Below are 21,815 nucleotides of genomic sequence, written 5' to 3'. Positions count from 1 at the left end.
AAATGGTCAGATGGTTTTGACAGTTCTGCTATGTTTACGCAAAGGTAAACAACAAAACTGGTAACGTCATCGAGTTGGGTGCAGGTAGACGAATTTTCGCTGAAATAATCCCGAAAATGACCGACGAATTGTGTGAAAAAATTGAAAATGATGGTAAATCGAGGCTTCTTACAACGCTACTCAACAAAGCTAATATGAATCTCATGTTTTCCAGAGTTTTACAAAAACTTCTTGGCCGATAAGCCAAGCCCGGAACTCCAGCTAACTGTGGCCATTAGCGACCAGATCTCCAAACTCTCGGACGGTATCGAACAGCTGTCCAGCGCGCTGCAGAAGCAGGTACGGGAGCAGTACGGTGCCCTGATATCGCAGGCCAAACATGCCGGTACGCTTAACGCTTCGATCGAATCGATTACGAGCCACATCGAAACGCTCCAGTTCGGTGCGGAACGTTTGCGCCGGCAGATAACCGTACCGTACGATCTGCTCGAAACGCAAACCAAAGTGCTCGGTCGGCTGCACGAGGCATCGCACGTGCTACGCCAGTGTGCCCGCTTTCTGCAGGTTCATAAGGAGCTGGACGGCACGAACGATCTGGCCGAACAGGCCAGCATCGTGAACGAGCTGGAAGGGTTGATGGAAGATGTGGATCTCACCAAGATTGACTTTCTGCGCGACGAGATCGGCACCGTCAAGAAGGCCAAGCAGCGGCTGCTGAAGGTAGCAAATCGGGATCTTTTCGAGGGCATACTGAAAAACAAACCCGACCAGGTCGGTGTGTGCGTGCGCATCTTTCACAATCTAAAGATACTGCCCAAATGCTTGAACAACGTGCTGGAAACGTTTGGCAGCTATCTGAAGGACGCTATCAAGGAATCGTTTGCGGGCACGGACGTCGCCAAGCTGCGCAAAACGGGTGTCTCTTCGCCGGCAAAGGAACGGGCCGAAGCACGCCAACTGAAGGCGCCGGGCAAAGCGCCAACCCTTACCAATTCGTCCAACTTCCGCACGAAGCTGTGGCAAGCGCTCGAATGGCTGTTCCTGGACGAAATGTACGGCCACTGTACGCAGGTACTGTTTCTGCAAAAGTGTCTGCTCGAGCTGCCGCTCGGCGATGACTACACGCTGGCGAAGGAGTTTGATCGCAAGTTTTGGAACAACCTGGAGAAACAGCTTGTGAGCTCGTTCAAAGCGGCCCAATCGCACGTAACACAAGCGCTTCAGCAGGGCCTACCGAAGCTGCTTTCGCTTGCCCGTGGGCTGGAAACGAAAATCGATCAGCATTTCACGTTCGGCGAGCAGGTGTTTGGTTCACTGGAGGCGGGCTATCTGGAGAAGTGTGCCAACAACTTTAAGGTGGCCCTGGCAGATATCGATTTCCCCAACCAGGAGGTGATCGATGCGCTGGTGCGCGTAGCATCGACCGAGCTGAATGCGGCCATCGTCGACCCACGGCTGATCGGGCTCGTAACGGGTGTGCTGTGTGTATCGAACAAGGATCTTTGGAATAAGATTGAACGTAATGTGAAACTGGGCTCGGAGACGCAGCAAGTTTTTGGTAAGTAGGGTCTTGGCTTTTGGGTGCTAAATGCAATCTTTATTGATTTGCTTTCTTTAACTTTTTTCAGACAATCCAAACGTGTCACAGTCGCAAAATATTACCCTTGCCAACGTGATCTGCTACCATCATGAAGCAATAAATCGATTGGTGCAGAATTTGGGCACGAAATTTTCCGCTCTTGACGCAGCGAAAAAGCTCACGTCCAGCCTGGTAGAAGGGAAGACAATTACGATGGCCATCTTACAGCCGCTGATCGGTAAGCATACGACGCCCTAGCAACCGTGCGATCATAACCCCTTTTACAACCTAATCATCTCGCTTCAGCTTCAATCCACTCCGCGGTGAACGTAATTCTGCTCTCCATGCACCGTGAACCTGGTCTAAATTCAAACAACATTTCCACCGCCGGCCCCTCTCTGTACATGAAGGAGCTGCAGGACTTTATCGTACGCGCCTGGAGCACCCACATCCTACCGTTCAACGATCGGGCAGTGATCGAGCAGGCGGGCCACAATCTGGCCATACGGTGCATTGAACTGTTCGTTCAAAACCTTGCCACCATTCGACCGATTTCCTCCACCGGCAGACAGCGGCTCAAGGCCGACTGTCACCACCTGGAAGGTGCACTGAAACCGATCGTACCCGATCTTTCTTCGCTCGGAAAAAGCTTCCGGCTGCTGCGTGCCATCGCTTCTCTGTTCACCGTGCCGCCGCAGGAGCTGGTGGAGCAGACGAGCGAAGAGGGTGGCGTGGTGCCACCGTACATCGTTCTGTTTATGCTGTTTGGACACGCGGGGAACGAAATGGCCAGCCCGCACGTTACTGCTGGCTGGGGCAACGAGAAGCTGCTCCAATGGCTGGAAAGCCATACGTCCGAGCGTGAACGGTTGGAGTTGATTACCGGAGCGCTGCAGAAGTATCGCACGGTAGTGCGGCAGAAGAATATTACCCAGTACGATCCAATCTATCCGATCGTAACGAGCTATTTGGAGAACGTGGTGAAGCAGTTACACTAAGGAAGGAATAATAAACGTTGTATGTATATCATTTTATTCAATTACATTCAAATCGTACATCGTTTTATAAAGCTGTTCAAGCGATGGGCTGGCTTGCAAGAGTCTCGCGGTTCGTGATTTCGTTCGTGTGACAGCGAGAGCGTAAATTAGGTACGTCTTTAGAAAGATCCAAACTTTAGCCACGAACGCCACTATTGCCAACGCTTCAAAAGTGGTAACGTGCGCGAAAAAACCTAGCAATGAGAAAAGCAAATATTATTTTCTTCAATTCAAATTACGATTTGTAACTATTATTACCAACTTCGTTAAAATAATCATCTGATCGTTTTGCAACTGTTCCTTTTGTGGTTATAGCTGTTACATTAAGTCCCTCGTGTTGGGTGAAAGCTTTGCAGCCATCACTCGCAATTAATATCAAAATAAATCCCCAGAACATCCTTGATTCGGCTGTCGCTATCACGAATGGTTGTTGAACGTTCAACGAGGCAACGGAAACTAACGACTTCATCTTGCATGACGCGGTGACTTTCCATCATCGTGCCTCCATCGCACTGCGTAATGCAATGTGAAAATTATTTTGCATCAAAGGGAAAGGTGCTAAGTAGAAGCATTGCTATTAGTAAGTACACGTTACACATATTATTACATTGTAAATAGCAAGTAGTTGCATAAGCAATAGAAAACGTAGTTCAAATAAATAGGCACAATTTTATTATGTTTAAATAAATACACTTGAACGTTTCAGTCTTAGTGGTCGATCCTTGCTTCGCTGAATCGTTTACGAGTTTAGCCCCAACTCGTGAAACTCGGCGGATGTCTGTGAGAAAGTAGAGTGTAGTATCAGATACATTTATCCACTTTTTTACATTTTTCTCACTTACCCCCAATCGCCGTGGGCCGGCACGGAATATATTTCCGGCAGTTGGGGTTCCGATCGCTGGTACACCAGTGCCTGCATGATCGTGCTAAAGTACGTGATGAACAACAGCCACGCCACCACCTTCGCCTTGATGGCCATCGTCACAGGAAAGGTCCAGAATCGATACCCTAGAGCCGTTAGAGAAAAGCCAAGTTGAGAAACGGTTCACTTTTTTTAACTATTCCAAACAAGTGTTCCTCATTACACATCTCATCGTAGTACTGATCCGATCGTGCGGTAAGCGTAGTTTCACTATTAACCTCACTGCCCTGTACCAGTACGGTGCACAGCCCGAGCAAACTTCCCAGTACCGCAAGTGCTATTTTCATCGCCCTTCCCGCCATCCTGTCCGGCACCAAACAAACCCGATCCGACGGTCAGATTGTCTCATATATAGTGCACACTACCGCAAAAGAAATTGAAAGTGTCACTCGTTAATTAGCACTTTCAATTAGGAAGGTTCCGAGAGGTGGTGCTGGGGTTTGGTTATAAAAGACTACTAGCAGCTGTACCGCATGTTTTGATCGTCATTACGTGTCGAAAATGGGTACCAAAAGGGTGATCGTTATGGGGCTGGTTATCGTCTTGTTGGGTGTGCTGGACGGCGTTCGGAGTTCTCCGGTGTTGGAGGAGTTGAGCGAAAGCTCCAACCAGGATGTTGTAGCAACTGGAAGACAGCGAGGACCTTTTCATTCTGCAAGTAAGTTCAAGTTGTGTTAGTAACGTCAGCTCTTATTTGAATTTCAACCATTATCTGCACTGCTCTCTATCAATCGTTCCAGTTTACCCATTCGGATGGGGCTGGGGCATTGCCGCGTTTGTGATCGCGATCGTGAAGGGTGCCATCTGGCTCGGCATCATCATGCTCTGGGCGTTCTTCAAAGGCTTCCCGGCCAAGCACGGCTGTGCGCCGATCATTCTGCGCGAATCCGCCCCGTACTACCACGATCACCATCACGATCATCATGAGGAAATTATTTGGGACAAGCCTCCATCATTGCACCACCATGGTCGTTCGATCCGTGAAACGGTACGGCCGGGCGAAGAGTCCGATTTGCTGCTGACCGACATGATAACTGATCTGGCGTTCAGCTTCCTGGGCGTTCATACCACGGACTGTCGCAAGCGGTTTGTGTGTGAGGTTGATGTGCGGGCAAAGAGTGACTTCCTGCTGAAGCTTGGTACGCGCATGCTCGGGGTGGATATCTTCCGCAAGTACCGGTCGGCAGATGATATTGCAGCTGGCAGTATGGAGCAGTGTGCCGAGATTTATTCCACGTGCAAGGCACAGGGAAGCTCCATAACGATGAACGTGTTGGAGGGACCGATGCAGGGATCGATCGATGATTACGATGAGGCGATGGCAGGTCAGGATCAGCAGCAGCACCAGCAGGGGAATGGAGTCGAAAGCTAAGAGTGTGCTCAATCCTTATTATATCGTTATTTATTCTAGATTATAAGAAATTATTTATTCCGTAAGAATCTGTGTTTGATGTGATTTTAAGCTAAATAAATCCGGATATTAACAAAAATTTTCACTTTTTCTTGCTTTTTACTTATTGCACCTATTTTCGACCTATCGACATAGTTGGATCAATCTTGCGGTTCCAAGGATTTAATGGGCCAAAGTGTAGTTCGTTTCCCATTTGGTGTACCGAAAAATAGTCTTTTTATCAGTAATTGTATACTTTTGATATTTTGTTTATTTTTGTTACGTTATCCAATAACAAATCCAATACTTGTACATGCATCTTTCCATCAGATCTTGTCGCTCCATTTGATTTATAATCGCTTTTTGTGTGATATTTAAATTCAAAAAAGGGTACTAAAACGTTTTGTTATATTTTAAAATTTATTTCACTTCTCCAAACAGTCGAGCAGCCCTTTCAATCTTATCAGTCCAATAGAGCACCTCGTCGTTGCTGTATTCGTTGTTCGTTGTGACACCATCGCCCCTGTTAGTACTGAAACCTCTAAAATGACTGTAAAAATAATGATCATTACATCTTTCCCAGAAAAAGTATGCACGTAAACCCGAATACTTACTACACAGGAGCATCATGGCCGAGGTACGTTGGTGTACTGTTCCACCAGGCCAGATGGCGAAAGACAAACAGTAGCATTAGGCCAGCGAATATGGCTCCCAGCTTCAGAAAGCCCCACACGTACGCCGCACTGACCCAATGCAGAGGCCATACTGGAACGAACGAAACACACGCACATTGTAATTGTCTAACCTTACCTAATTCTAACCTTACTTACAAATTTCAAACTTTGGATAGTGTGGATGCCTTCGACGCACACGCTGTGCCGTGCAGAGATCCGTTAGGACCAGCAACATCAAACACACTACTACAATTCGCCACATCCTTAACGACTTCTGGACCACTACAGTTGCTGTTGATGGCATGATGATGCTGAAAGGGCGGTAAAGTCGGTACTCTTGACATCGGAAGCAGCAAAAATCGCATCAACTTCAACAACTCACGAATGCACTCACGAGTAGGGTTGGTGATAAACGATCGTGATCAATTTACGCCAACGCTCGAACAGGCGAAGGAAAGTGTGTGAGAGACGTGTTGATTTGCTTCCGGCTGTTGACCGGAAGTTGGTTTACACTTTCGCTTGATTCGATCGATTCACGATCACGATTTGTTTGTCAAAATAAAGCACGGAAAAGAGAGGAGATCGTTCATTTTTTAATGATACAATTTCGGTTGAAATTTCGCGACGTCACGGATGAGTAAGTGAACAAGTTAAAAAAGTCACGTACACGGGTCCACATGGTTAGGCATTAAAATGGTAAGTGGTTTAAATTTATTGCTTTTTTGAATGCATTACCCAGTTAATGCTGCTGACGTGTCTGCGTTTCAGTGATTTAAAGGTTTAAAATTGTATGACCCTGGAAAGCATGCATGCAGGATTTTCCTACGCTTCTCGGAATTGGTCTAGCTTGACGATGGACACACGTGGATGCAGTAATGCCAAGTTAACCGCTATAGGCTCGACATGAAATGAAATTAAATGCTTAATTGCTAAAACATGCAAGTTAAACAACCAGATGGCCCTACTTGAAGGGTTTAGCATTACATTAGTTTCGTCTCCTTGATGGGTACGTTTGTTTTCGGTGTGAGTATTATATTTTATTCTATTTTATTAATGGAATTTTTCGATTGTCGCGTTCCCAATAAATGATGTTCTAAACACAAAATCATGTCGATTTATTTCTGGTTAAATTTCAGCACAATCTTCTTTTATTTATTTAAATTAATTACTTTCAATAAATTATTACAGTTTAATTGGTGTTAATATTACCTAAATTATAATTAAACTAAGCTCACTATCGTAATGTTGATCGCACAACATCTATTCGATCGTTCCAGTAAAGACGCACGTCTCTTCTGCTTCTTGGGTGGAAAAGGTTTGGCTCCATCGTGTCCAACGACCGATGATGGCTTTGAAACGAAAAGTAAAACATTAAATCAATAAAATTAAATTAAAAAATCTTAAAAACATTTCATCACAACTCACTAATATTCAGGTCCAGTTTCAAAAACAATCGGCTGCCGGTTGGTGTTCCATTTTTTGGCAAACAGTAGCAACAGCAGAGCGCCTAATATAAAGCCCAACTTAACGATGTACCAGATGTAAAGCGCAACCGTCCAGCCAGTGGGAGCGTCTGGAAAAAAACGATTAAAAATAATAAAATAAAGACAAAGTATGTTTTTAGATGTAATTATTCTATTTGTGATCCTTACATATTCCATAGCTATACTTGAGTGGCGTTATCCGATGATGATGGTCATGATGTCTCCTTGCTGAAACGCATCCTACGACGAGCATCAGACTGATCAGTAACAAAACCCAACGGCTCGACATGACTTGCTACCGGTAAAAGAGCTTATCACTGACTGATTTCAGGCACAGCACGCGCGCGAAGGATCCTTCCAAACTCTCCCTCGATCCAGTGTTCGATGCACTTGAACTTTCGTTCGAGGTTGGGATAGAAGGGGAGGTGGTTAGATGCCATATGCTAATTGAGGATGAGTTAAACGTAAACCAGCAACAATGTTGTGCAGGGGAGATTTTGCTTGATTTTGTTGGACCTCTTCTTGTAGGAACCAAATAGGACGAATGTCATAGTAACATTTTAGTAAAAAAAGAAATACAGATATCAGCGTTTTTGGAACAATAAATAGTAGGATTTATTGCAATGTACAAATAAATATTATTAAAATATAAATAAATATCTAATACTAGCCACAATATAAAACAGCACGAATCTATTCAAATAAATGATCCAACGATGGATATCGATCATCTTCAGCTCCAGAATGCCTCGCACTCCACAGCTGTTCTGCCTCCCTTTGCCGGAAAAGCCCAAGATGGATTAGCAGGTAGGTTTTGAAGAAAATCACAATATAGTACGTAAACGCTGCAATAGCGGCCGCATGTGATCCAAACACAAGCTCGGGAAATCCTGTAACAATCGTAAGAGCAATTGAAACATTTAACGTATCGCATTTTATTTTTCTATATTTTCTTTCACTTACCATACTCATTAAAATCTTCATGATGTCCACGACCGGAAACGACAACGCTTGTATCGATGCTGCTAGATTCATCGAACACCCCATCATCAAGTGCGCCGATCGTGGTTGCTAGCCAACCAAGCAGTACAGCAATCGCATACATCGTGCAGCTTCCGCATCCGCAGACGATCGTTCACTGAGAGTGGATCATTGTGGGGGACCGTTACCGTTAGCAACGATCGCTCCTTTACTCCCTCCATACACGATCAATTAGAGCTTCGATTTTGGGGTGTCTCTCTCTAATCCTACGACAGATGTCTATCGAACGTTTAGCTCGACAGCTCAGTAGTGCCTTGATCTTCAAAGATGTGCAATAAGAGAGTAGTAGCCTTGATCTTCATACTTGAAGCAACCATTACATTAGTGGCAGCCAATGCAGACACTTCATTGGAGTCAAGAAGACACTCCAGTCGTAAGTGAAATGAGCCGAATAAAAACACAGAGTTGAGTAGAATTAACACCAATGGGAAACTTCTACCTTCCAGCTTACCCATACGCCTGGCGCTGGTGGATCGCACACAGTGTGCTGTGGATCATAAAGGGTGGCTTTTGGTTGACGGTGTTCATCATCGTGGTGTTGTTTAAAGCATTCCCCGCAAAACAGAGCTGCTGCTCTGGAGCAATCATTCTGGATGAACCGACATTTGATCATCATCTTCATCACGATCTTTCGCTGGGGACTGGCTGGGGACGACAGGCAGATCGAGGGCTTTCAGCTGCAGATTTGCAGCTCCATTGGAAAGATAAGCTGGAAGCTAGTGTTAAGCATTTGCTTCAAATTTAGATTGAGTTATTTTCTTGTACAATAAATAAACATTAAGACTACAAGCCCCAATGCACACATTCACATTAAGTTTCATACACAATAGAGAAAAGTATGTCTGCTTTGTTTGTTTTCTTAAGATCACGCAAGCGCAGTCTCTACACGCATCGTAGGTCACATATTGCCCGCTCCGTTCGAGTCATTTTAAATCTTCCATCAGTAGGAAGCTTTACACTCCGAGAATGTACATCAAACTATGTATCTGTGCAGTGTTTATGATGGTGCTAGTAGCTTTAACGAGCGGTGTAAATCATACAGATAACACTGCTGGATCCAATACTACATCCCAGCTACAAATATCGATACACAAACGGCCAGTCAAACATCGCCCCAAGATATCTGGTAAGTTTGGTGTAAATCTAATTCAATAAAAGTTGCTTAAAGTCTTTTTTTTTGCTGTTTCAGTAATAAACACCATTCAGTACCTGCTTGTGTTTGTGTACATTACGCAAATATGGCTGTTTTTCAAAGTGGTACTGCTCGCAGCTATCTTAAGCCCTTCACTAACGAAGCAGTACTTCGCGACTACTCCATACACGTGAAACAAGAAGTGCTTTGAAGATTTCATATGCAATTTATTTTAAAATTTACTCTTACGAACAGTGAAATAAATATCTTAACAACAATTTTCCCGTGAACCTCTTCCTTACCGTGGCCATCGCCAATCATCTCCATCCGTATCAGTTAGTGCATTTGGTTGCTGAAACCACCCCGCTGTTCCATCCTTTCTATGCGAAAGCTCACACTGGTAAAGCTTGCGACATTGTGCCGAGCTACGAACGGTCGCTTTTGGACGATAGGCACGAAACACTTCATATCCTGGGGCGGCCAACGCTCGCCACAGCTCCGGCACCCGTTTGCCTTCGAGATAGAGCTCACACACGATGCGCTTTCGGCATGTGTCGTCTTCGATGTCGAGCTGGTTGAAAATTAGCTCCGCCATGCCCGTATCCTCTTGGTCAATAGCCCTCCGCTTACGACGACCCCAACCAAAGCCTGGCGGTTGATGGTAAGTCGGTTCACCGGACCCGGTCCACTTGGACCAGTAGTACCCATCGCCGAACACGTGCATCGCTACCAGTACGATCCAGATCTTTAGCTTGATCGCGACGACCGTCGATAGGTCCGTGAACCAAGGCCACCCTGCAAAAAGTAAAAGAGATAACAGATTGCTAGTACTCCCTTCAAATAGTGAACTAATCTACTTACAGTATCGGAAGATGTCTTCATAATGATCGTACCTGGCCTCTACCAGTGCACCCGCAGTGGAGTTAGATCCTTCCGTTTCCACTCCAACGACGGCAACCACCGCTGACAGAGCAAGCAGAGCGACAGCTGACAGGTAACGCTCCATCTCAGGATGGACGATCGTTTGAAAATGACCCGATCAGATGATACTTCACCTCGATGCGATCGCCCAGTTGGCCGGAAAGGAAAACCAAAATAGAGCCATCTGACACAATCTTCTTCCCTCTCCAGCACCACCAAACTCCAAAAGCTATGGTGCTAAATGTCGCATGTATGGCAAGGAAGAAAGTGCGCGACTTCCATATTGCGCATATCGCTGGTCTGGCACTGTCTGGCTGTCTGTGGCTTAAAACGTTAAAGCATAATTAACACCATCCTTTATCTGGGGGATGGCGAGCGATGGAAGGCATGTAGGCATGTTAGTAATCGGAATATTTTCTACCCGGAAAGTGGTGCACATTCACTTTCATTTCAGCACCACTTTTTGTTGACACTTTCTTATCGATCGCCGGTTTTCTAATGCGCAGCGTGGAGAAGATCGCGGTGCTGGATCTTCTTCTTGCGTATGGCCTTCTTTGCGTAACTTACGCAACTTAGAAACGATGATGTTGGTTACCGGAACCGGAGAATGGAACAAGAGCAGTCGGTTGCGCAATTGGATTGCGTAACGTTGTTCTTAACAATGATTCGTTTTTCTCCTATCGTTGGGGTTCCACGGGGAATCTTTTTTGTTACCTTTGCATGATCAATCATTGATGTTTTACTTCTACGACACATCTTCTTTATTACTGCTTTTAGACAGACTTTTTTAAAGGTATTTTTGTACTTGTTTTCCTTTTTCTGTCTTGTTTTTGTGTTATTTATAATTTATCTTTTTTCACATACTAGTTCTTTTTAGCGTATTTGTTGTTTGTTAAATGCAAGCAACGTTTTTTAGTACTTTAGTCTTTTGATTTGTTGTTATTTATGTTTTAGTTTGAATAAACTACTTTTGATTTTTATTTGTTATTTGTTTTGTTTATTTACTATTAGTTTGTTGGAATAGGTTTGCTATTTTGTTTATAAATTCATTTCTTTTTTATCTTTTATTGTTGTATCATTTTGTTTAAGTGATTTATTTAATTTATTATATTGCATACTCTTTCAGTTATATCCTGTTTTTATGATTGTTCTATTTCAATAACAATCATTATTCTTTTTTCTCTTAAAATCCCGTTGTTTGTTAGTTTAAGAATTCTCGGCTTGCAGTAAATAACACTTTTTAGCATGATTACAAGTCCTATCGACTCTCTAGCCCCATCGACCATCTCCTAATTATTTACTCCTGTTTTGTGTATCAAAAGTAAGTCATACTAATTTTTGATGCTAACCGCATTTACTAGACGAATCGCTCAGTAGCAACCAAACAATAGCTTCATTCAATATTAATTTATCCCTTCGATGCACTTTACCATACTCGGAGTGTTTTGGGGAATTCTCATCCTCAATGATCCACATCACCATCCCAAAAATGGTAAAACAACAAGCTTTACCCGCCGCCAAAAACAGCTCCACGTGTTCAACGTGTCTGGTCCATCTTTTGAGCCCTCCCTGAATATGGCATGGTTCCGATGGGGCATCGTGTTCCGCTTATTTCCACCCAGCGGAAGAAAGTGAGATGCCCTCCCCCCCCACACACACACACACACTAACACACACACACACTAACACACACACACACACTAACACACACATACACAACACCCGACCGGAACCGGAGTGGCGCGGCAGTTGAGAATTAGCTTCAATTATTATTGAGGTTCGTCGTTCAGCGTCGATGTGCGATGGCAGCCGTATAAAATGCTGCCCACCCATGCTTTTGGGTCGCATTCGCGCTACATCCGTGTGCCACAGTGAACGGGGACAAATTGTACAGTGATATCGGTGGGGTGAAGTGTGCGTGTGTGTGTGTGTTTGTTTCGTGTTTGTGGAATAAAAGATCAGTCAAACGTGTCTTTGTCGTTTCGTGTGCTATTATTGTTGGGTGGAACATTGCGTTTGCGTGAAGTAGTGAACCGGTGATCATGGCTTTACTCAAGCAGCTGCTGCTAATGGCAGCCATGCTGGTGCTGGTGGCAGGGCAAGATCTTGCCGAATCAAGCACGCGATCAGTTGATGAGGGTCGGCGAAGAAAGCGGTTCTATAAGTTTTTGTTCAAATCTCGTAAGTTTGGCTAATTTTAGCTTTTAAAGTGTGTGAAGAAGTTCCAAAATACTTACCACCATTCCTCTATTTCCCTGTCGCGCACCAGTTGGCCCGATCCTTTCCACCCTCTCGACCGTGGTGCTGGTGAAGGCAAAGATCGTCCTGGTGGGTCTTTTTTTAGCTGGAATTTACTTCTTTGGGCACAAAATATTTCCCGGTGGCTTTTTCGGTTCATCGTACATTAGCGAGACACCGCCACCGTTCCTGGAGTCGAGCCCGTACACCAGCTACCATTCGGGGCACGAGATCATCTCCAGCTACCCGGGACCGGAGCCGACGTTCACCAGCTTCGATCATTCGTCGAGCAGTTACGGCACACCGGCTGCCTCGTACGGGCCACCTTCGAACGCTTATCTGCCACCGTCGTCCGACACTTCGTCCTACTCGTCCTACTCGAAGTACAGTGGAACGAGGCGCAAGCGTGCTGCTGAGGCGGGTAGACAGCAAACGGCCGGAAGTGATGCGAATGAGGATGAGCTGGAAGAGAATGAGTAAGTTTGTTTGGGTGAAACAACGAAAAATACTGTTTGTTATACCGAATAAGCTCTCTTCCTTCTCTTGTACAGGATGTACTGGACGGACACGCTAACCGATATGACCTTCCGCTTTCTGGGCGTGAATCGTCGTGTCTGTCGGAAGCGATTCGTGTGCGAGTTTGATTTCCAAGCGCGGCGGAACCCGCTGCTCCTCTTCGTCACACGTGCCATTGGGTAGGTTGAGAAGGGCGAGCTCAAAACTAAACAAAACTTTTAATTCATTACTTGCATTCCTTACCATTAACAGCCGTGATGTGTTCCACAACTATCGTGACGCTGGTGATGAGAAGGCGGTCAGCTACAGTGACTGTGGTCGCATCTACGAGGACTGCAAGGTGCCGAAGAGGAAAAAGTTTGCCCGTCGACCGGTTCGCCCTGTAGGCCCTCAGCAGCATTGGTCGTCGTCTGATACGGTTGATGATATGCAAGAGAATGAAATTGATTCGACCGCTTCGACGGAGGAAACTACCACCGTTAGCCCTGGCAGAAGCAAATTGATTCTGCTCCCGAAACATCCGAATCGCTTCCGAAGAAACTAACTCGAGGGTTCGTCGCTTGGCCGTTTCGTGAAGCGTGATTTAGCTGTAATTAAGAAGAGAATGTATTTTTAGCGCGTATTTATTAGTTTTCGGTATTTATTTATTTATTACAATTAAAAGGAAGGCAAAATAAAAAGGAAAATAAAATAAATAAAACACAGTTTTTTTTCATTACTACCACACACCACACCATGTCGTCCCTTTATTTTTCTTCGAAATGATTCATGTCTGACTACAACACACCCCTCTTTCCGTGCTACACGATGATTGCCTCTCTACCGATGACGCAGGCCTTTTCTAGGACACTTTTTTGGTTTTCTTCTTCTTCATTCCATCGATGGTCGACGCAAGGACGTCAATGTCGCGCGTATCGATGTGTCCGCCATCGTTCTTCTGCTCCTTGCCGGTAGGGCGCCGGTTGCTCATCGCACCACCGGCCAGTGTGCCCACCTTCGCCCAGGCCATGCCGAGCAGCTCGAACGCCAGCTCCTGCTTGAAGAACACGAACCCGATCAGCGCGATCAGCACGATCGCGGACAGGGAGCTCTGGTTGAGATCGCCCTCGGCCGTACGCAGCTCCGGCTCGAACGGCAGCTCCGCGTAGAAGCTGCTCGCGTTCGCCACGAACGACACCGCCGACAGGCTGTAGCGGTAGCTCTTCTCCGACAGCGTGCTCGTCAGCTCGATGTGGTAGCTCTTGCCGTCGAACGGTATGCGCGGGAAGAACACCATAATGCCTGGGTTAATCTTGGACTTCGGGTTGAGCGGTGGCTCGATGCGCTGCGTGTGCACGGGCGAATCACTTCCCTTCCGGTACAGGGCAATCTTGAGCGTCTTGTAGTGTTCGTTCTGCGACGCAACCACGCGCACCGTCACATCGACGAACGCGAGCGGACTGATCGCGATCAGATTCACGTCACGCGTGTCCGCCTTCCCGACCGTTACGAGCCGCTCGCGCGGAATGGATCGATCCACGGCCGCCGTCGGTCCGGTGCCAGTGCGCACGCGCACCCGATACTGGCAGCCGGGCGTTAGACCGCGGATACGATACTGACCGTTAAACTCACTCGTCGCTTCCTCGAGCACGCTACCGCACGACTCATCCGACACCGCCTCGACCGCCACATTCGGGAACGGTTCACCGTTGAGCGAGGTGAGCGAACCGTAGATGGAAAACTGTGTCCGCTGGCCGACCAGCTCCTCCTGCACGGTCGCACCCTCCTGCACCGTGATTAGACGCGAGTTGGGCCGGAACTCGTACTCCTTCATCATCGCGCGCAGATAGTACTCGCTGGGCGACAGCGAGTGGAACTTGATCGTACCGTCCTCACCGGTGACCATGTTTTTGCGGTAGCTTTCCGCGCCGGACAGGGAGAGCAGCACGCCCGCCAACCGGTTACCTGCGTCATCTTTTACCGTGACGATGATTTCGCACAGCTTGTGACCGCTGAACGAGCTGGTGGTGCGATCGAAGGCGGAAAACACGTACGATTCCTTCTCGGCGGACAGTTCCACCGCGAGGGATGGATCGATTGGACCGAACCGGAACTCGCCACGCTCGTCGGTGAGCGCTACCTGCGATGCGAGATCGGCATTCTTCGGGAAGAGCAGCGTAATGGTCGCATCCTTCACCGGGGGATCAGTGCGTCCGTTGATCAGCAGTCCTTTGGTCGCTCTCAGCTTCGTTGAAACGTCCGCACAGTCGCTTCCACCCGTCACTACCAGCTGCGTTGGGTTGAACAGCATGATTTCGCTCTGCGGGACAAGCGTGACGCGCTCACCGTGCTCGAGGAAAAACTCCTTCCGATACACGTACCCTCCATCAGCCCGTCCATCGGTCAGTTCGAGCTCGACAAGCTCCCCGGTCGAATCGCCATCACGTACCACCCGGACACGGTACTGTTCCTTCGCCTCCGCTACCAGCTTCACCACATTCCGGTGGCTCTTGGCATTGACCGAGATGGGAACGGTGCTGGCGGTACTGAATTCAGTCGCCGTCGCCTCCTCAAACCGATGGCATCCGCTCAAGCGCATCTCGTACGTACCGGCACGCTTCACGCAGAACATGTTCATGCCGGCGGTCAGTACGATCTCTTCCTCCTTGCTCGGGGCGGCCGCCGCTTCCTCCCGTGCGGCGGTGTCCTTATACCGGTAAGCCATGGTTGCACCGTGGCTCGACAGGATCGACACGATGTAGCCCGTCTGCACGAAGGCCGGCACCGACTCCTTGGCCGTCTTGATGTTAATCTTCACCGTGTTCGATTGCCAGCAGAGCTTCGAGCTCGGGACGCTCACTTCGTAGCTGCCCGGAAGCACATTCTGGAAGCTGTAGCTCCCGGCATCCGATACGGCCGCATTTACAGCCTGTCCAACGGCATTTCCACTACCATCGAGTGCTTGCAGCGTCACCGCAAGCTCACCGCACGATTCCCGCCTTCCCAAGCAGCGCACCTCACCCGTAACGGTGGCACGCAGCTGCGAAAACACGATCCCCTCTACCGGCGAATAGTTGACCTCGATCGTTTGCGTGACGGGGAAAAATTGAATGCCGCTCGCGTGCTCCGCATCGCTCGTCAGCACCTGCACCGTGTACGCGCCATTCTCGAGGTACGTGCACCACTCCCCGCTACCTTCCCTGCTCGTCACCTCCACCATCATGGTGGACGCTTTCTTGGTGATCGCGACGCGGTGCGCCTTCTTCGACACGACCTGCCCGCACACCTTAAACCCGGACACGAGCACATCCGGCAGCGACGGGTTGGCGAGCGACACCTTCACGATGTGGTCCTTAAACTGCAGATCGTCCGCCTGCACCTGAATCGTATACGTGCCGGGCTGGATGTTTTCCAGCGTGTACGCACCATCCTGCCCGGTGGTGGCAATTTCGCGCCCATTTAGCTTGACCCGCGCATTCGCTACGCTGGCACCGTTGGGGGAGCGCAGCACGCGACCCGACACGCTGAACCCGGTCACTTCGAAGTTTTCCTTCACCCGCACACCATCGTTGCCGACCACCAGCTCGACGGCTTCGGGGCGAATGTGGAACTTGATCTTGCTGTCGCTAAAGTGCGGCCGGACGAGATACTTGCCGCGGGCACGCCCGCAAACAGATACTGGCCGGTGTTTTTGTTCGGTGTGGCAAAGCAGAGCGGGTTCGTCTCGTACGCTTTGTTGGCGGCGTTCGGTACGGATGGCACGGTTTCGGAAGAGCATTTGGCAGTCGATTTTTGCTGTACGGAAAATGGGTAAAGGGTAAAGCGTTAGTAATAGGTTGGGACGTGTTGCGCAAATTATTGCTTACGCCTTGGCTGCTGTACAGCAGGAATCCGACGGCAGCGAACGGTTGACCATCGCTGAACACGCTACCCTCCACATCGAAGCCCGCCACGACGAGCGATCCGGCCGGGATCTCGGTGTTGCCCGAGGCCACCGTTACCTTGTACTCCGGGCGCTCAAAGTGCCACCGCTGGTGCTGGACCTTCACCACATATCGGCCCGGTTTGATCGGTGTGAACGAAAACACACCGTTTCCGTTCGTGATCGTTTGACCGATACGGCTCCCGTCCTCTGCCACCAGCTCGACCCGCACGTTGCGCGCCCCAGCCTCCGCTGCACCCTGGAACTCGACGCGCCCGGTAATGCCGAACCCCTTGAACAGGAAGTTCACATCCTTGCCCTGGCTGCACACGTCCGTCTGGCCGTCGAACTTGATTTCCACCTGTTCCGGTTCGAAGCTCCAACCGGGTGGTGGTATCACCTTCAGCACATAGCTGCCCTTATCATACACCGGGATGAAGTAGTACCCGTTCGACGGTGAACATTCCGTTTTGATCTTTAAGCTGCCCTGTGGGGTGAATCTAGCAAGGAAGTACCAGAATGAAAATTTAATTTGCGGACGTTGGCACTGTTGGGGAGAGTTAGTTAATTCAATTAACTGAAAGGGAAGACTTACAGGCCGACCTCCACCTTGCTGAGATCCAGTTCGGAGTTAACATTTTTCACAAAACCCCCACAGCCGAACACTTCGTTGGCCGTGCCGGGCTGCACCACCACCGCCAGCAGGAGCCCCAGCGCCAAACCCAGCACCGCAGAACGCACCATTTTCTGCGGCCGTTTTGTGTGATGAAAATGGGGTTGAAATTGGACGAGATCCCTCCTCCCGGTGCGATACGATGTGATTTCGTGCTTTTTCTCACGGCGATTGCTGCACGGGGCCAATGTGACAGAACAGGTGTGATGTGGTTGTCAGTTGTGTTGACAGCTGCTTATCGCGGCAGTGCTGCCAGTCTGTGTGGCAACCAAGCGTGAAGATGTGCATAAATTAATGAAGTATTATATTAATTTGTTAATATTTTAACTGCTAATACTTTTGCTTTTTCATTTCAATAATTCTCTAGTTGTTTTAAAATCTTTCTTTCATTTCAAAAGGTAAATAAAGTACAATAATCGCCGTTCCTACACTCCATACAGCTTCGTCCATTTTGTTTGTCACTGTAACTCAACAACAACAAACCGATGCCGGTCGTCCTGGCTTGAAGAACTAAAAGTGAATCGAAAACGGAAGCAAAAAGCTTCCCAAAACCCTTTCCCTCATCATGGGCGACAATAACGCGTTCGTGCTGGATAATGGCGCATTCTACGCCAAGCTTGGTTTATCCGATGACTCCGAACCGAAGTAAGTCACACACACAGCAAGTCTATAGTTGCGTCCTTTCAATTTACATTGCCAATCTCGCTTTCCATTTCCAGAACCATCCTGAACTGCATCACAAAAGCCAAATCCGAACGGAGGCGACCGTTCATCGGCAACCAGATCGAAGAGTGCCGCGACGCGTCGGGCCTGTTTTACATCCTCTGCTTTCAGCGCGGCTACCTGGTGAACTGGGATGTACAGAAAACGGTCTGGGACTACCTTTTCAGCCCGGACTGCTGTCCGGTGCAGTTTGCCGACACGCCGCTCCTCATCACCGAGCCGCTGTTCAACTTCGGCTCGATCCAGGAAGCGATGCTGGAGATCCTGTACGAAGAGTACGACTGCGATGCGGTGTGCAAATCGACGGCCATCGATTTGGCGGCGTTCAACTACACCCACAGCGAGCAAACGGAGCAGCCGGAGGGCAAACGGCCACTCGCCTGCGTGGTGGTGGAGATGGGCTTCAGCTTCACGCACGTGGTGCCGTTCGTGAAGGGCTGCAAGGTGCGGGAAGCGATCCGGCGCATCGACGTCGGTGGGAAGGTGCTGACGAACCATCTGAAGGAAATCATCTCCTATCGGCAGCTGAACGTGATGGACGAATCGTACGTGATCAATCAGGTGAAGGAGGACAGCTGCTTCGTGTCGCAGAACTTCAACGAGGACATGCGGATAGCGCGCAAACGCATCCCGGACAATACGATCCTGCGGGAGTACGTGCTGCCGGACTACACGCAGATACGGCGCGGATTTTTACGCAAACCGAACGAATCGGGTGGGGCGGGCGATGGTGGAGAGGAGCTACAGACGGTGCGGCTCGGTAACGAGCGGTTCGTTATACCGGAGATACTGTTCCACCCGTCGGACGTCGGGATACAGCAGATGGGCGTACCGGAAGCGATCGTGGATGCGATTAATCTGTGCCCGGAGGAGACACGGCCGCATCTGTTCGCGAACATTGTCGTGTGCGGTGGATGTGCCCTGTTTCCCGGCATGCAGTCGCGCGTGGAACGGGACGTCCGAGCGCTGGCACCGGATGAGTACGACGTTAATGTGACGGTTCCGGAAAAGTGAGTCTGCCCAGCCAATTTCTTTGTTCCTTGCTTTAAATAGTGGCTATCGTTGTCTTTCTCTTGCTTCCAGTCCAATCACGTATGCCTGGCATGGTGGTAAGAAGTATTCCCAGTCGCTCAGCTTCATGAAATCGTGCATGAGCCGAAACGAGTACGAAGAGTACGGCACCCGGCATCTGGTGGAGAAGTACGAGAGCTAGCAGCGGCGCAGAAAGGCGAAATGCCGCAAGCAGGACGATATTTCAGGTAAACTGAGGCTACATTTTATTACATTCTTACCGTTTAATTACATATTTAAAAAAGAAAACATTTCATCGCTAAACCGTACATGAGAACAGAAAGTCGTTAACATTCTAACACAAAAGCGAACGTGGTGCTGTTGCTGTCTAGTAAAAGGAGGGTAGTGTTGTGAGCTGTTTCTAATCTCTCTCTCTCGGTGTTTCACGGTTTTCTATATTCTAACCATGCACCATCCGTCGATGGGAACTTGAAGGATAACATCCAGCACGCATTTCCCGCCCTACCGCCATCGATGTTCGCATGGGCGACTAAGATCAACTTCATCATTATTCCAACATCGACGGGATGTTACACACACGAGATGAAGGATGAGTAGCAGTAATACGGATGAGTGTTACTCTATACAGGAAGATGTGGAGCCTGTATCAGGATTGGTCACATTTTTCGTCACAAACTAAAATACACTTCCTTCGAAGACTCTCAATTTTCTACTAAATCATCGCGTGTCCGCTTACAATGAACAGAACACGGGGGGTGGTGGTTGGGGTGGATGAGAATATTTGAGAATTCAGTTCCGAACACAACAGACACACCACACACTCACACACATAACATGAACACGCACACAAACAGGCAGCCACCACGTTTTTTTGGGATGGCTGCTGTTGGGATGGGATTTTTGCTGCTCTAGAGATTAGTAACACGCCCGTCCTTAATACTGCTGGCGCCTTCGGGCGGCACGCTGCTTGTCGAAGCGCAGCTCCATCTCCTCCAGCACCTTGGGCGTGTAGCGCACGACCAGCTTCACCGAGCCGACCGCCTGCTTCAGCAGTTCGACGGCCTTCTCGTGGTTTTCGCCCTCCACCGACACACCGTTGACGGAGAGCAGCTGGTCGCCCCGCTTCAGCCCCCCGTGCCGGTCGGCCACCCCGCCCGGGATGATGCGCGAGATGTAGATCGGCGAGTTTTGCTCCTTGCCGCCCATCACGTTGAAGCCCAGCCCTTCGTCCGTCTTCGGCAGCTCGACCACGCGCGGATGGGCGTGTCCTTCGCTGGCCGCAAACGCGGCAATCGTCGCCTTGGCCGTCGCGGACGCACGCACATCGAGCGAGCCCTGGATGTCGACCGTCTCGTACACATGCTCGTACACCTCCCGGACCGCGTTCAGGAAGTCGCTCTGCAGCACCTTCTGCAGGGCGGCCAGCTTGGTCGCGGGCACCTCGCCACTCATCTGCAGCTTTTCCAACAGCTCGATCGAGCGCTTCACATCTGCGGGGAGAAGGGGGGGGGGGGAGCAAAACGGGGGGAGGATGAATTGATCGCTCAAGGTGCGGTGTGGTTTGCTTCGTTTTTCTTTACCTTTCGCCAGGGTTAGGGGCTCACACACGTTTGCCATTATTGATTTGTTTATCTTACTGCTTCCAGATGGATGATATACGATACACTTGTTTCGCGAGCTTCTTTCTACTGTGTTTCTCTCGCTGCCAGAGAGAATAATATTGCGTTGAACGCCTTTTGGGCGATCCCAACTTCACGTACACTTTTGCACAGTAGCTTGTGTTTATTATTACTACCTTTAGCAGCAGCAGCAGCTCTCGATTTTGCCTGCTAGCGAGCGCATACGTACTCTATGAATAGCATAGAGGATTTTTTTTTTCTTTATATTTTTCCCCAACTCCGCTCATCCAGGGCTGAAATATGGGAAAAAAGAAAACAAACGTACGCACAGTGGGTAACAGAAGCCAGTCAGATCTGGCCATGAATGGTGACACTTTTGGGTTAACTTTTAATTTCAAAAATGCTTTTTAGAGCGAAATAACCATGAGAGAGATTGTAAATATTGTGTTAATTATTAAATCCAACCAATGACGGCTTACATTTCATGAAATTACAGTGTTAAATAGAATAAAAAATGTATTTTTGAGAAAACAGCTCCCATTGTGCAAACGCACAAGGTTAACACAGTTGCAGGACTTTACTATTATTTTTTTGTACATTTTCCATTTTTACAAGCTCTTCCATTTTGTCGTAGCCAGTCAAAAAACACAATCAATTAACATAAAAGTTGTAAAAGTAGTGCCCCCAACTTAATCTATTTCATATGATACCATTGAACGAAGCTTAAGCGCCTAAATGTATGCAATGTTAGGAGGTTGCATGCGCCTAAATCGCCTTTCGATGTAAGCTACTTTCAAATTTTTGAATTACAAGAAACACGTGGCACCTTTCCAGAAACGTGGGTAGAAATAAAATTAGAATGCTATCAAACGCAAATACGCAAATGCAGTCTAATCAGTACATTCCCAAGCAATTAAGGATCGATTGAATTCA

At 48.3% G+C, this 21,815-nt stretch overlaps 10 protein-coding genes across 10 annotated transcripts; 4 read left to right on the top strand and 6 right to left on the bottom strand.

Annotated features, from left to right (window-relative positions):
- The first annotated feature begins 27 nt into the window (after positions 1-27).
- LOC121593010 (conserved oligomeric Golgi complex subunit 5-like) lies at positions 28-2,621 on the top strand. The gene is made up of 4 exons (XM_041915026.1): positions 28-153; positions 215-1,558; positions 1,629-1,817; positions 1,886-2,621. The coding sequence occupies exons 1-4, from the start codon at positions 117-119 to the stop codon at positions 2,575-2,577; spliced, it is 2,262 nt and encodes a 753-aa protein (XP_041770960.1). The 5' UTR covers positions 28-116; the 3' UTR covers positions 2,578-2,621.
- Positions 2,622-3,432: 811 nt separating this feature from the next.
- On the bottom strand, positions 3,433-3,840 carry LOC121593016. Its single transcript, XM_041915032.1, has 2 exons — positions 3,702-3,840; positions 3,433-3,624 (listed from the first exon to the last, which is right to left on the bottom strand). Exons 1-2 carry the CDS (start codon positions 3,838-3,840, stop codon positions 3,455-3,457), a joined length of 309 nt encoding a protein of 102 aa, XP_041770966.1. The 3' UTR covers positions 3,433-3,454.
- Positions 3,841-3,939: 99 nt separating this feature from the next.
- LOC121593013 lies at positions 3,940-5,000 on the top strand. Its single transcript, XM_041915030.1, has 2 exons — positions 3,940-4,196; positions 4,279-5,000. The coding sequence occupies exons 1-2, from the start codon at positions 4,040-4,042 to the stop codon at positions 4,908-4,910; spliced, it is 789 nt and encodes a 262-aa protein (XP_041770964.1). The 5' UTR covers positions 3,940-4,039; the 3' UTR covers positions 4,911-5,000.
- Positions 5,001-5,348: 348 nt separating this feature from the next.
- LOC121592355 lies at positions 5,349-5,903 on the bottom strand. Its single transcript, XM_041913755.1, has 3 exons — positions 5,759-5,903; positions 5,543-5,693; positions 5,349-5,478 (listed from the first exon to the last, which is right to left on the bottom strand). Exons 1-3 carry the CDS (start codon positions 5,862-5,864, stop codon positions 5,349-5,351), a joined length of 387 nt encoding a protein of 128 aa, XP_041769689.1. The 5' UTR covers positions 5,865-5,903.
- A 1,783-nt stretch (positions 5,904-7,686) lies between these two features.
- LOC121594613 lies at positions 7,687-8,274 on the bottom strand. Its single transcript, XM_041918067.1, has 2 exons — positions 8,050-8,274; positions 7,687-7,976 (listed from the first exon to the last, which is right to left on the bottom strand). The coding sequence occupies exons 1-2, from the start codon at positions 8,189-8,191 to the stop codon at positions 7,780-7,782; spliced, it is 339 nt and encodes a 112-aa protein (XP_041774001.1). The 5' UTR covers positions 8,192-8,274; the 3' UTR covers positions 7,687-7,779.
- A 1,283-nt stretch (positions 8,275-9,557) lies between these two features.
- On the bottom strand, positions 9,558-10,348 carry LOC121592354. The gene is made up of 2 exons (XM_041913754.1): positions 10,121-10,348; positions 9,558-10,054 (listed from the first exon to the last, which is right to left on the bottom strand). Exons 1-2 carry the CDS (start codon positions 10,263-10,265, stop codon positions 9,558-9,560), a joined length of 642 nt encoding a protein of 213 aa, XP_041769688.1. The 5' UTR covers positions 10,266-10,348.
- Positions 10,349-12,131: 1,783 nt separating this feature from the next.
- Positions 12,132-13,544, top strand: LOC121593402. The gene is made up of 4 exons (XM_041915703.1): positions 12,132-12,361; positions 12,450-12,894; positions 12,970-13,113; positions 13,187-13,544. Exons 1-4 carry the CDS (start codon positions 12,223-12,225, stop codon positions 13,476-13,478), a joined length of 1,020 nt encoding a protein of 339 aa, XP_041771637.1. The 5' UTR covers positions 12,132-12,222; the 3' UTR covers positions 13,479-13,544.
- A 95-nt stretch (positions 13,545-13,639) lies between these two features.
- On the bottom strand, positions 13,640-17,689 carry LOC121592051 (nodal modulator 1). Its single transcript, XM_041913293.1, is given in 4 exon segments — positions 13,640-16,573; positions 16,576-16,708; positions 16,780-17,335; positions 17,431-17,689. Coding segments are annotated over 4 exon segments (3,636 nt in total). The 5' UTR covers positions 17,580-17,689; the 3' UTR covers positions 13,640-13,775.
- A 67-nt stretch (positions 17,690-17,756) lies between these two features.
- On the top strand, positions 17,757-19,838 carry LOC121592052 (actin-related protein 6-like). Its single transcript, XM_041913294.1, has 5 exons — positions 17,757-17,807; positions 17,949-18,153; positions 18,228-19,241; positions 19,315-19,490; positions 19,738-19,838. Exons 2-4 carry the CDS (start codon positions 18,074-18,076, stop codon positions 19,442-19,444), a joined length of 1,224 nt encoding a protein of 407 aa, XP_041769228.1. The 5' UTR covers positions 17,757-17,807; positions 17,949-18,073; the 3' UTR covers positions 19,445-19,490; positions 19,738-19,838.
- LOC121592053 (protein lin-7 homolog C-like) lies at positions 19,492-21,180 on the bottom strand. The gene is made up of 2 exons (XM_041913295.1): positions 20,844-21,180; positions 19,492-20,753 (listed from the first exon to the last, which is right to left on the bottom strand). The coding sequence occupies exons 1-2, from the start codon at positions 20,878-20,880 to the stop codon at positions 20,197-20,199; spliced, it is 594 nt and encodes a 197-aa protein (XP_041769229.1). The 5' UTR covers positions 20,881-21,180; the 3' UTR covers positions 19,492-20,196.
- Positions 21,181-21,815: the final 635 nt, after the last annotated feature.

The sequence above is a fragment of the Anopheles merus genome, chromosome 2L, assembly GCF_017562075.2.
Source record: "Anopheles merus strain MAF chromosome 2L, AmerM5.1, whole genome shotgun sequence".
Lineage (NCBI taxonomy): Eukaryota > Metazoa > Arthropoda > Insecta > Diptera > Culicidae > Anopheles > Anopheles merus.
This window is presented reverse-complemented; position numbering and strand designations above follow the sequence as displayed.

Excerpts from the sequence above, each read along its gene's own strand:
- LOC121593010 (XM_041915026.1), top strand. The coding sequence starts at position 117 with ATGACCGACGAATTGTGTGAAAAAATTGAAAATGATG. Across the intron at positions 154-214 it reads TGAAAAAATTGAAAATGATG|AGTTTTACAAAAACTTCTTG; the intron begins GTAAATCGAGGC and ends CATGTTTTCCAG. Across the intron at positions 1,559-1,628 it reads GGAGACGCAGCAAGTTTTTG|ACAATCCAAACGTGTCACAG; the intron begins GTAAGTAGGGTC and ends AACTTTTTTCAG.
- LOC121593016 (XM_041915032.1), bottom strand. The coding sequence starts at position 3,840 with ATGGCGGGAAGGGCGATGAAAATAGCACTTGCGGTACTGGGAAGTTTG. Across the intron at positions 3,625-3,701 it reads TCAGTACTACGATGAGATGT|GGTATCGATTCTGGACCTTT; the intron begins GTAATGAGGAAC and ends TAACGGCTCTAG.
- LOC121593013 (XM_041915030.1), top strand. The coding sequence starts at position 4,040 with ATGGGTACCAAAAGGGTGATCGTTATGGGGCTGGTTATCGTCTTGTTG. Across the intron at positions 4,197-4,278 it reads AGGACCTTTTCATTCTGCAA|TTTACCCATTCGGATGGGGC; the intron begins GTAAGTTCAAGT and ends CAATCGTTCCAG.
- LOC121592355 (XM_041913755.1), bottom strand. The coding sequence starts at position 5,864 with ATGTGGCGAATTGTAGTAGTGTGTTTGATGTTGCTGGTCCTAACGGAT. Across the intron at positions 5,694-5,758 it reads CTATCCAAAGTTTGAAATTT|TATGGCCTCTGCATTGGGTC; the intron begins GTAAGTAAGGTT and ends CGTTCGTTCCAG. Across the intron at positions 5,479-5,542 it reads GGCCATGATGCTCCTGTGTA|TCATTTTAGAGGTTTCAGTA; the intron begins GTAAGTATTCGG and ends TTATTTTTACAG.
- LOC121594613 (XM_041918067.1), bottom strand. The coding sequence starts at position 8,191 with ATGTATGCGATTGCTGTACTGCTTGGTTGGCTAGCAACCACGATCGGC. Across the intron at positions 7,977-8,049 it reads TGAAGATTTTAATGAGTATG|GATTTCCCGAGCTTGTGTTT; the intron begins GTAAGTGAAAGA and ends CGATTGTTACAG.
- LOC121592354 (XM_041913754.1), bottom strand. The coding sequence starts at position 10,265 with ATGGAGCGTTACCTGTCAGCTGTCGCTCTGCTTGCTCTGTCAGCGGTG. Across the intron at positions 10,055-10,120 it reads TGAAGACATCTTCCGATACT|GGTGGCCTTGGTTCACGGAC; the intron begins GTAAGTAGATTA and ends TACTTTTTGCAG.
- LOC121593402 (XM_041915703.1), top strand. The coding sequence starts at position 12,223 with ATGGCTTTACTCAAGCAGCTGCTGCTAATGGCAGCCATGCTGGTGCTG. Across the intron at positions 12,362-12,449 it reads TAAGTTTTTGTTCAAATCTC|TTGGCCCGATCCTTTCCACC; the intron begins GTAAGTTTGGCT and ends GTCGCGCACCAG. Across the intron at positions 13,114-13,186 it reads TTCGTCACACGTGCCATTGG|CCGTGATGTGTTCCACAACT; the intron begins GTAGGTTGAGAA and ends TACCATTAACAG.
- LOC121592052 (XM_041913294.1), top strand. The coding sequence starts at position 18,074 with ATGGGCGACAATAACGCGTTCGTGCTGGATAATGGCGCATTCTACGCC. Across the intron at positions 18,154-18,227 it reads TCCGATGACTCCGAACCGAA|AACCATCCTGAACTGCATCA; the intron begins GTAAGTCACACA and ends TTCCATTTCCAG. Across the intron at positions 19,242-19,314 it reads AATGTGACGGTTCCGGAAAA|TCCAATCACGTATGCCTGGC; the intron begins GTGAGTCTGCCC and ends TCTTGCTTCCAG.
- LOC121592053 (XM_041913295.1), bottom strand. The coding sequence starts at position 20,880 with ATGGCAAACGTGTGTGAGCCCCTAACCCTGGCGAAAG. Across the intron at positions 20,754-20,843 it reads GCCCCTAACCCTGGCGAAAG|ATGTGAAGCGCTCGATCGAG; the intron begins GTAAAGAAAAAC and ends TTCTCCCCGCAG.